Here is a 12,439-nt window from a genome sequence, read left to right as displayed (position 1 = left end):
TAGAAGCGAAAGGATCAATGTTGCTTGTCTTCCAACGGCGGTAGGACAATTCATTGTAATTAGCAGCAGTGAGCTTAATGTCGTCTTTGTTAATACCCAAAGCGGTAATTAGAGTTTGTACGCCAGAAGAATGTCCGAAATAGGCAACAACATTTGGTAGACTATCAGTATTTAAATGATTCAGCATATCCTTAACAGCGCGGCAGTTAAGACGTGTGTTACCCTCAAAACCGTAGCCTAATTTGTAGTAGTACTTCAAATCGTCCTCATACTCGAAAATCGTAACCTGCTCAGGAGTGAAAGCCTGCAAATGAATAAATTTTTGATCAATTCTAGTTGAATGTGTGGATGTAGTAAAAACTTACCGCACACCAAACAGAGGTGCGATCAACTTGCCAAGCCTGTTCGTAACGGCACATATCATACATGAGGTCAACATCACTTGCTTCCAATGTATACTGGAAGCTATAAAGAAATTATGTCAATACGACGTTTCACATAAATTGTTGTAGTAGTGCCGAGTAAGACTTACCCCAAACGTTTAGAGACTTCATCGAGCGTATTATTCCATATGGTTGAATTTCTGAATTTGCCTGTTTCTGACGTGGAACTGCTATAATCATGTGCTTTCCATGATTCACAATAGTCATAAGGACGTAATAGTAAGTCATCACCTTGCACTTGTTCTTCCTGAGCACCGTTGTTAGCACCAAAAAGTCCTTCAGTGAAAGCTTTGAAACTTTCTGTAGTTCTTTGTGTATCAGTATGACGAAACTGCAAGAATTTGATGAATATTTTATATTTAAATTTAAAAATTTCCATAAATTAATTAAAATTTTTGTTGTTGTGGTTTTCATTTCTATTCGAACCCTTCTAACTTTCAAATAGTTTCTCTTTGTCATAAGACGCCTCACTGTCGGTAAGAAAAAATTAACGTTAAAAAAATTTTTTTTAATTATTTAATAAGAATACATGAAATAACTGTCGTACTGTAAGAAATGAAAGCCTTCAATACATAAATTACATACGCAATAAAGAGTAATATAATAAATATGGAGTGATCATTATGGACAGGCAACAAATCTATCATTTGGAAGTTATATCCATTTCACCCTGCAGGATTATATTTACTAACTGTTGAGCTTTCTCTCCTTTTCACACTGTCTCCTAGTTCCATCTTCTAGAGTAAGATGACAAAAAGAAGCCCCTTACGTTTTGACTCCATTTTTGTTTTTTGTTTCCTTAGTGCTAACTTGTATTAGAACACAACTATTCAAATTCCTAATTACAAATGCTTTGAGAGTAAATATGCAATATAAATGCACACTTTAGCCTCCTTCCATATGAAATCTTAAGTTTGTAGTGTATTGCGATGCTTCAGACCCCACTTTAGATTTCTATCGAAAGAAACCTTCTTATAGTGAGAAGTGGCAGTAGCTTACAGCCACCACAACTAACTTTTGTTGCTTAAAATGGACAAAAGGCAAGCGATGCAATATAATAGAGCATTTCTGCCTCAACAATAGACAAATTATAATCGGAAAGAGTGAAAAGTATACATCCACAGGCATATATTTTATTTTCATACATCATTTTAAAAACAAATACTTACCAAATACACCGATTTATTGTATGGCTTGGTTAAGATTTCAGGATAATATTTTTGATAGAGTTTTGATGTACCTCTGAGATCTTCGTAGCCCTGAAATTAAAAATAAAATTTTTAAATAATTATTTCTAATTAAAAAAAAAATAATAATAGACATGTTTTTATGTTTCTTACATATATATAATATTTATATTAATATGTATATATACATAGGACTTCGCCAGTCAAATTTTTAATGTTTTGCATATCTAAACAATATCAATAAGCGTAACACCGTATTGCTTATTTGCTTATCAGAACTAAGTCACTATCATAGAAAATTTATATCAGATGAAGTTGCATACGTAGTCATACAACAAATGGCTACGCTACGCCGTTGATAGAGTAGTCATGAACTATAATACTTTTCTCCATATATCCTCATACTAACCAGTAGCAGTTAATCTAATATATGCATTTTTTCTCCAAAAATTTAAAATAAATTAAAAAAACTGGATTAATCAAGTCATCTCTTAAGCTTCTGATAACTAAAAAATTTAACAATTCAAGTATGACCGTATGAATCTTACTTCAATTATCAACGAAATTGATGGTATACAAAATTTAGCATGTCCACCCATAATCTGAGCTATTAGGTTATCCCACAAGAAGATCCTTAATGTCCTAACACCCATGATGAATAGATCCGAATATTGAAAAACCGAATATTATAAGCTTACGACCACAAAACCTATGCGTTAGTTAAAATAAAATTAGCACTAAATTTACCCCACAAAAGCAATATCATCCCATGGGTGACATTTACAAGAATTTCATTATGATTCTATCCTTAAGAGAGGCATAAACTACACGATCTTTGTCGAACTCTTTTTAAACCGCAATCTTCATGGGTGGCTGATGTTAGTACAGTTATTTACTCGGAGGGATTAAAGTCCGTTTAATTGGGAAAACAAGTCTAAACAAATCTTCTCTCCAATCGGGGTCCCGTAGTTTCTAAAAAATTAAGCCTATAATTCTAATACATTTCACTACAATTTATTATATTCTATTATATTTATAGAATATATTCCATTCTATTATAGCAATTAGATATTTATTATATATATTGCAATTTATTATTTTTAAAATAAATTAAACCCTTAACTGTAGACTTAATAAAACACATTAAGTCCATAAAATGTTTGCAGTGATTTGAATGTTCCAGAGTAACGGTGTGTGAAGAACCCTTTTAAGAAAGACGTATGCTAGATTTGTTTTGTGTATATTACAAGAAAGTCGATAACGTCTTTAGTTTGACAAATTCTATTTATATATTCATTTATATAATTTATGTTATTCTCAAGTTTGACAAGTGTAAATTAATTGAAGTCATATAAAAACCACTTGAGATAATTGATTTTCTAAAAATTATTGATGACGTTCGGCGAGGTACTTTTTGAATAACTGGAAATTCTATCAATCACACGAGACGTAGTCTTATCTTTCACTCAAAGCGTTTCGTATATATTACGAGTGATACAAATATATCTTATGTACTTGTCACTGTCTTTTGACAACTTCCGTGACGTCAGCATATTGAAGGGTAAAATAAAAAAAAATCACTGTAATCTATTAAACAATTTATTACTGTTGACAAATCATATCATTTATAAAATAAAAACAATTATTGTTAGTAAAACATAATACTATGAACTAAACAAAAACACTTCTCACGCTGAACCTGTCCATACAAATAATTTTAATCAATCATTATCGGAATAAAACACGATCAAATGCTTTCAAAAAACTTAAGTGAACTATCAGTACTTGTTAATTGAAAGTCATTAGGTACTACGACAAATAAAGGCCTAAATATTAAAAACATTTAGAAATGAATTAAGTTCTTAAAAACATTGTAAATCAGAAAATCCGATAAGACAAAAATAGTTGAAAAAAAGATAACGTTTTACGCAGATAATTTCGGCTCCTATTTATTAGTAGTGGATTTTTCTCATGTACTCAAGTAGATCTACTTTAAAGATATACGTGGAATACGTCAGTAAAATCAATTTACCCGAAAGGTGTCTAAAAATGAAAGGAAGTGGAATTAAATCGTCTTTTATTTAATATTCACATTTCTCAAAAGATAAATTATCAAGTTATTAATAGGAAAATGGACTTGCTGTAACTTAAAAACACTAACTGCCTCACTTCCGGCCAAATAGACATTAACCTTATTTAATAAATTTTGTGACAAGAAAGAGGTAAATAATCCCTAAATAGATTGTCAAAAAAATGTAAAAAAAAAATATAAAATAAAATGAATAATTGTACTCCAGAACTTTTGAGATCCAGAGATCAATCCTTGGAGAATGCCTTATAGGCTAAGCTTTAAAAATTAAAGCTATTGATAAAACTACTAGTAAGTCCAACATACCATAAGGACTCTATAATTCAGGTGGTTCTTTTATTATTATGGTACTTAAAAGGAGAATAATGCACTGCGACCTATAAGATCTATGTCGGCTTTATGAAAGCCAACCAGACCAAATATATCTTAATATATTTCACTCCGCGCTTCGCAGACTCTGTATATCTCAGTAACCTTTCATTAGATCTTTGATAATAATAACGAATAATGGAGTAGCGATTCTATTTAAGAATGCATCTATAATATTTAAATAAGTTTACCTGACTGGTTAAGTAGTTCTCTTGATCAGGTGTAATACTGGTATTCCACTTCCACATTTGCAATGCAATCAAATCTTCCTGACAAAGCGCATTAGTAGCCGGTTTCGTTTTGAAAACACGATAGTTTTTCACAATTGAGTCTCGTAACTGAAAATTAATAATTTTAAATTATTAAATTTAGTTTTTACATAAATATAAATAAAATAATACAATATAATACAATATATAATACAATATTATACAATTTTTTTTATACCTCCTCTAGCCTGGGAGCCTTTTCAATGGTGCTTTTGGAAGGCAATCTTGTTCCATGTCTATGCAAGATCCAGATTTTCTTTGCTGTGCAGCCTAAATTTTAAGAAATGCAAAATATTTATTGATTAAATTATTATTTTTAATACTATTAATTTAATTTAATTTAATTAATTTAATTTTATTTAAGGAAAGAAATCAATGCCTAAAATATCTAATGTCTAAAAAGTAACTTCTTTATCGCCTGTGAACCCAAAATAAATCATTTTAAAACAACTTTCAAATTTTTCAGATATAAGAACATATATGAGAGAAGAATATTGCAAGATAATTCAGAAAAGATAATTTAGAATTCCGATCTTTAAAGCGTCATCGTCAGAAAATTTGGAGTCAAATTTGGATATCTATGAAATGAGCTTCTACAGACATAGTTAAGTACTTTAAAGTTTTTAAATAGTTTTCGATGATAGCTAGCGATAGCTCAACTATAATATAATGGATGTCCATCGTCGAAACGCTAAGAGTTTAAGGATTGTACGCCTAAGCACGATACCTTGCGTAACTCCACAAAAACTTTAACTGACGAAAAATCACGTGATCATTTATTTTCATCCAAACCATTTTATTTGAACACCCAATAAGCGTATGTTCTACTCATTCTATGATACATATTATAAAATGCCAAACCTTGCACTAGATATTATAATATTCTTGGATTGCAGTTTTGATCGACTTACGTCAACAAAACCCTATATGGATAACCCCATATAATACAGAGGTATATATTTTTCATGACAATTCCACTGATAAATTACAATATATATTCTGTGAATATAATTTTTCTTACCGGGTACATCATAAAATGAATCAAAATTTGTTCCTTTAATAATTTGATATGCTGTCTTCGAAGTAAAATGCCTTGTTTGCGGTCTTTCTGTGTCTTTTCCAAAGCAATAGTCGTCGCCAAGGACTTGCGATTGCAGAACCGCTAGTAAGGTCGTAAGCAGCAATAACTTCATAACTAAAAGGAATAGAAGAAATATATTATATAAAAAATTTTATTAAATAATTGCTTAAAATAAATTTCTTTAAGAATTTGCAAAATTAATTATAATTTTGAACACGTTAATTTATAGGCATATTTTTTATTAATTATTATGCCAGTCACGGAGACTTATTTTATTCCAAATTTTTATTGAGTTTTTATTAATAAAATATGGTAGTACCTTCTATTAATTTTTGCACGCATAGTGACAAAAATATTTTATAGATAAAATCTGCAAAAGAATATAATGAAATTATTTTAAAAAACTTCCTATTTTAATTTTAACTTTCGACACTATATGTACATATAAAGCCTTAACTTTCATTGTTTATGGCTATATGTTATTGTGCTGCTTGACGACAGAAGCGAACCCTTAACACTCTATTTATAAACTAAAAGTAATTTAATGTTATGTATATTATGTATTAAAGTAAGGTATATAAAGTACTCTGCAAACCGGGAGATCTATTGTACTACTATAAATAAAAAGTAACGCTATAAAATCTTATCCACACTCATTGATTTTAAAAACCCCAGAATATATTTAATATTACCAATGCTTTGTCTGATATTAAGTATATTCTTTGTAATTTCTTAATTTATACATCAATGGTAGCATTTACCTAGTATGTGCTGTGTGTCCGTCAGATTTTTTATAGTAACATAAGTTTTGTACAATATCTATGCTTCACAGGTGTTCATTAAACCTTAAACAGTGCACTTCTTTCTTATCCAATAACCAAGTAGGTATATTACACAGACGGTCAAATCATAACTCTCAATTTTGTGATATTAGTATAATTTTGAAACTTTTTGCTAGTGCCTGATTTGAAGAAAGGTTATATGATTACATCCAATAATATGTATATTAGTTGCTAAAAGGAACAAATTCTGATACTTAGTACTGATCAACACTATTTTAACTAAATTGACGATACATAGAAAGCCTCGTCAAGGAGAGCAGAGTGTAATCAAAATTACTCTATTGTTTCAATTTTCAGATTCTGCATTAACATTAAAAACAACAAGATCATGGTCTTAGAGATTTCAAAAAAAATTCAAAGTCAGTACTGTCTCCTTGATGCGACACAGATTCTATTCACACTTTAGTATCTATCATTGCCATGAAAATATCTTTTTGTGGTAAGTTCATCGACCTGCTTACATTTCTCTAATAAAGTTCAAGTTCTATCATTATAATGAAATCTACTTTAAAAGTGAATTCATCGACCTGCTTACACTTCTCTGCCAAAGGTTCAGATCCCTATCATTATTATGGAATCTTCTTTGTAGTGATTTCATCAACTTGTTCGTTTCCCTGGACCATCGCATCTGAAAGAAACTATCATGAGCTGACTATATTGTCCCCTTTCTAGCTGATTTAATTTTGTAGACAATACAATACAATTTTCAACCCAACGTCGTAGCGCATAGGCAGTGAACCTCTTAGCGTTCGAATGCCAGTTAGCAACGCTACGTCCTACTTTTCATATGGTACTCTACTATATACTAAGTGAATTGTTATTTTTAATTAAAGTACATTTTTCTAATAATGGCAGTGATTTTAGGAATAGTCTCAGCATAATGACTCATTTTATTTAAGAACTTAAAAAGTAGCAACAAACAAAATGAAAGGAGCGAAGTACGTTCCGATGTAAAAGCCTTAAGTACTTAGTTATTTTTAGTTCAGTCCAGGTCTCACCAAATTGGATTTATCATCAGATTAAAATATTTTTAATGATTTACTCATAATTTATTGCTTTTGTAAATAATAATGAGAATAATTTATTTAAGTTTGTCTATTAATTTTATATATTGTTAAAATTTTAATAAAATTTTGTTTTTTTTCCCCCTTTCGCCTGTAATCGCGTAAATTACTACCTGAAATGTTATGTTTGAGGATGTGATATAGCTATTCTTTTTTTGTTGTATGAAGTCATAACTTAAATTCAAATATGAGCTTACATATATTGTAGATATGTAAATAACTCTATCCATTCTTTTATAATTTTTACACCATATCCTTTTGTTATCATTTCCTTTATATGTCTTAACACTTTGTGACGTACCTCATCTATGCATTTTAATATGAAAATGATTTTGCCTACCCCAAACCGGAAGCACATTTCCTTTACGAGAAATCTCTAAGGTGTGTCTTCGGTGCGCAAAATTAAATCAAGAAGTTAAAATGCACGTAAAATTGTTAACAAAAAAACTGAAAAAAGAAAATGAAATAAAAACTCAAATAAGAGTTAGGAACTGAAACCTCCATAGGTGAGGAATATAACACAAAAAATATTAGGAGCAATAAAAAACGCAATCCTTGTAGAATAAATTAATGCCACTGGGCGGCATCGGAGTCAAGCCACATGCACCAGAGCAACAAACATTTTAAGGTGACCATAACGAGGAGGTTTCTTTTAGTAGAGGGCACTACATCAATATATATTTATATACTATTTTATTTCTTTAATGTTTTTATATTAAAATTAGGCTAATAGCATTCAACTGTTCAAAAACACATGTTTGCCATTAGGGCTAGATAATAACTTAAATAAAATTAAGGCACATCGGATAGGAAGGGAACGACTTTAATTTTGATTTAAATGAAATTGGGGAATTCCAACGGATTTAAGGCAAGGCTCTCAATTTGACGCTTCATTTCTTTCCTTTTGAAATTTTAGATTATAAACGTGGAAACGATTGCTTAATTATTTAATGGGTTGTTTTGGGAAACTTTTTCGGGTGATGAGAAATTAGTCAAATGAGTGAAAAACCAATGTTTTTAGATAAAAATAATGTTATAGATAAAACACGTTTAACACTATTGTTGTATAATATACAATATCTAAAATTTCGCAGCAGTGGGTAAGAATAGCGGAATTTTTATTTAGAATATAAGAAATGCAATTTAGTAACTTAATGTTACAATAATAGTCCTAAAGCTTTTTATTACTTACCGACATTTACTTCATGTCAAAGCCTATGTTTGAGGATGTGTTTGCTGCTTTGTATACCAAGTTGATTAAATTAGCCTACGTAATAAATAAGATTAAGTTGAAGTGCGGTGTACTTTTACACCAAAGTACACTTGAGCTCAAACAATACCCCTTTGGTATTCCACGGACTCGCATTGCTTGAAAAAAGACTAAAAAATCTTCAAAAGGACCTCAGTTGTTGGCGAACACCATTGAAAGACACGACTCCTCCATTTGATTAAAATTCCACACACCTGAAAACTCTATAAACTTTGCTGAGTTGCTAATTTTGAAGAATAACAGCTCTATCAGGTTGGATAAGAAAGGGAGCCCAAACGATTTTTAAACTTTTATTTGCCAAATTTGTTGCAAGTTTGCAAAACCAAAATCTTTTACTTCTCTTGTCAGTGAAACACAGATTCCTCCTCCTCTGCAGAGTCATAACTACGACAAACGTCAATATAGAGTAGACCAAGTGTCAATGTATTTCTTCCTAATACACAATGATGTGTCAGCACCAACTCCATAGTGCTGAAAGAGATTCCGCTTTTGTTAAAACAGTCCAATTTGCACCGAGTAAATCGTGAGATCTGACCAGAATTTTTATCTACTTAAGTTCATTTAGCTATATTTAGTTTAGCCGTTACAAATGTCATAGCATAATCCGAGAAATAAATATCATAATATCTAACAATTATTCAAGATAACCCCGTGTCTGCCTTGGTAAACTCTTCTGCTCATCAGTTATTCAATATAACCTGGTGTCTAAGTATATATGCTTAGGTATTATACTACTGTCAATACAAATATATTGCTTATAGGTTGTATAGACATCACACGACTCAAACAGCCCTTGAGTGATTTGCGAACCAACACCATATTTTTATAAAGATGTTCATAAATTCCTTTATTTTAAAATAAGTGTTCAGTAATCTACAGTAATATGTTATAGTGACAAACCATGAACCTATAAGGTCCACTTTTCTCTGAATAACTTTATTTGTGAAAGAAATGGTCACATTTGGTGTAAACAAAACCAAAAGACGACCCTATTCATCTATCCATGTACTCTGAAAATGGATGCACTATTTTTATGGACTGGTGACCTGTTTAGACCACACTGCTTTAAAAATAAAGTAAGTCGAAATATCAACTTAACTGGCTCATAGCACAATATCATGAATAATAATTTTTTACCATATATATGTTCTGGACGTCGTTTAAATTTAATGGAACTTCTTCACATATTACATTGCCAAAGAAATCAACACCACATTCAATCCCTACTTTGTCTCTATAAAAAAAGTTGTGGTGCCATTTTGCAGTAACACTGTAGCTCTGTGATTTATCTTATTTCGCTTCTGAACGGACTTTTGATGCACCTCCAATAACATTTATACTGACAGGCCAAACACATATTACAAAAAAAGTTGAATTTTTAAGAAACAAAAAAAAATCATATTCTCTAAAACTAAAGTCTAAAATTTTTTTATATCAAATATTGATTAATTATCATTTCTTAATCAATTTCTCTATTAAATATAAAGAATATTATCACTGGAATATTAAATTCAATTAAACTAAAGTCAATGCTCTCATTATGAGCATTGGTAATCAATTTCTTGGAACTAATAATTTCATATACTGAAAATTATCGTCAACGTCTTCAATGTCATCAATTTATTAATTTCGTATTAAGTTGTTTGTTTTGGGCCAATGTGCGCCTTCGAAGCACTTCCGAAGCAATTCGAGATACATTATGAAAAGGTTTAAGGGTTGAGATGCAATATACATTATTGTTTATTTATTTTTGTTTTTCTTTCCAATTATTGAATTAGTAAGTGACAAGAAAGTACAAATTTTTTATTGAAATTGAGAATTTATTCGTTAAGCCCCCCGCATTATTTCTACAAATTAATGTGGTCACAATTGATTTATGAAGTGAATGAAAGTGTTCTCGTACGTACACTCCCTAAAATTCATAATAAAAGCAATTTATTTGCCTTGTGCTTAAACAATTATTGTGTATAAATATATAAATTAGTAGCTTTCTACAATAAAAGGAAAGACAAACATATTTTTTCTGACTACAGAAATATATATATTAGAATATACATAATTATGTTTGTGTATAGAAATATATACAATTGTTCTAAAACATTTTTTTGTACGTGTGGTCATAAGATTATTATTTAAATTCACTCTTCAAATACTTTTTTAATTTTTAATCCAGTAAATATTCAAGTTCTTTCGGAATACCTAAACATTTTAAATCTTTAAATATCTTTAATCTATTATAAGTGGTATTCAAACACATTCCGCAAGTGTTAGAAAATGTACACCCACCAATGAAAAAGAAAAAAGTTCTGTTTCATCAAGGCAATGCGCCCTCTAGCAAGCCGTGGTTACAATTACAAAATTGCACGAACTACAGTTCGCATTGCTTATACATCCATCATATTTTACAAATTTAAGGTCTGTACTTTCTGGTACAGACCTTAAAAATGCTTCAAGGAAAATGCTTTTGTCCAACAAGGAAGTCATTGTAGAAAAAACGCTAATTTTAATATATATATATATAAATCCTTTTAACTCGTAGAAGTAGCATAGGGCCGTGACAAAATTTTTCCATTCAGAATGGTTAATAGCTTTAGTTTAAATTCTCTTCAACTTTTCGGCAATCGTGTATCCATTTCTGTATCCATTTGTCTTCTCCAAATGTGCGCAGGCCTACTACTTTTTCGGCTACCCATGAGATTTCACTCGGTCATCATTATTGTGGTGTCAGTGATTGCTCTGCCCACAGTATCGCCTATCCAGTTTTACTTGTGCTTTATTATCTCAATCTTGATTGGTGTTTGGTTAGTGATGGATCATAGGCTCATATTCGGGTTTCACCAGAACACTTTAACGATTTTCCGTAAGAACTAGTTAATACAGACTTGAAGAGCTTTGATGTAATTTGGCGCAGCGTGCCATAATTGGCATCCATATAGAAGAGTGGACGTAATGTTTGAGTTGAATATTTTATACATGGGATATAAGCAGTAACTGCTTTAGAGGAAGGTGTGATGAGGGTCTATAATGACAGAATAGGAAGGGGGCGCATGATCCAATTGAAAAAATAGTTTTCTATTAAATCTTTTTACTTCCATTTGCACCGAACATTTTTAGTAAGAGTTTATTTAATATTTTTTAAAGCAGCTTTTATAGCTTTGAAACAATAAGCTTCCAAATTACGATATATAATGGATCATGGATATATAATGGATAATGTGAATCCTTTCTTAAAACTTTACCATTGCTTTTCTCCAGATTTTTAGTATGAGTGTCGTTAATAAATAGGTGACACTATAGTAATCTCACTTAAAGCGCTAGTGTTGCTTAAGTCTACACTGTATATAAGCTATTTGTAACATATATATACTATAAATTCAAGATAATATTTATTATAATATTTCTATATTTACTAAAATTGAATCGTAAAACTTTCGATTTAAAAATATAAAAATAAGAAATTTTAATAAAAACTGAAAGTACAGAATAATGTAATACATTTTTATTTTAATTAAAAGAGTTTATTTCACTTTCTCTATTCAAATTATCTTACATACAAAAATAATCTCATTAAATCCTACACATCAAATTCACGTATGATTCATTGTTAGGAAAATAATTCTATTTGCATAGCCACAAAATAAAGACTTTACGAGGGCGCGAAAAGCACAATTATATTGCACTGCGTGACATTAATTCGTGTGCCCACCCACCCACAGTAATTTGCCAACCCCTCGTGTTGACGGATGAAAATTTTATATAAAAGCAACAAAGTTGCCACACAAATCAGTTTAATAGATTTTCAAATGTTTCATTTAACATTTGATT

The 12,439-nt window shown here is 30.4% G+C and overlaps 1 protein-coding gene across 1 annotated transcript; it reads right to left on the bottom strand.

Annotated features, from left to right (window-relative positions):
* Positions 1-4: 4 nt before the first annotated feature.
* Positions 5-5,781, bottom strand: LOC119666841 (multiple inositol polyphosphate phosphatase 1-like; the record flags this gene model as incomplete). The annotated part of the gene is made up of 8 exons (XM_038076121.1): positions 5,758-5,781; positions 5,379-5,552; positions 4,536-4,627; positions 4,280-4,426; positions 1,613-1,702; positions 533-774; positions 366-465; positions 5-304 (listed from the first exon to the last, which is right to left on the bottom strand). Coding segments are annotated over exons 2-8 (1,143 nt in total), but the record flags the coding sequence as incomplete, so codon positions are not given.
* Positions 5,782-12,439: the final 6,658 nt, after the last annotated feature.

Source organism: Teleopsis dalmanni, chromosome 1 (assembly GCF_002237135.1).
Source record: "Teleopsis dalmanni isolate 2A chromosome 1, ASM223713v2, whole genome shotgun sequence".
In the NCBI taxonomy this organism is placed as follows: Eukaryota; Metazoa; Arthropoda; class Insecta; order Diptera; family Diopsidae; genus Teleopsis; species Teleopsis dalmanni.
Note: the sequence above shows the minus strand (reverse complement) of the source record. Positions and strands in the feature narration are given on the sequence as shown.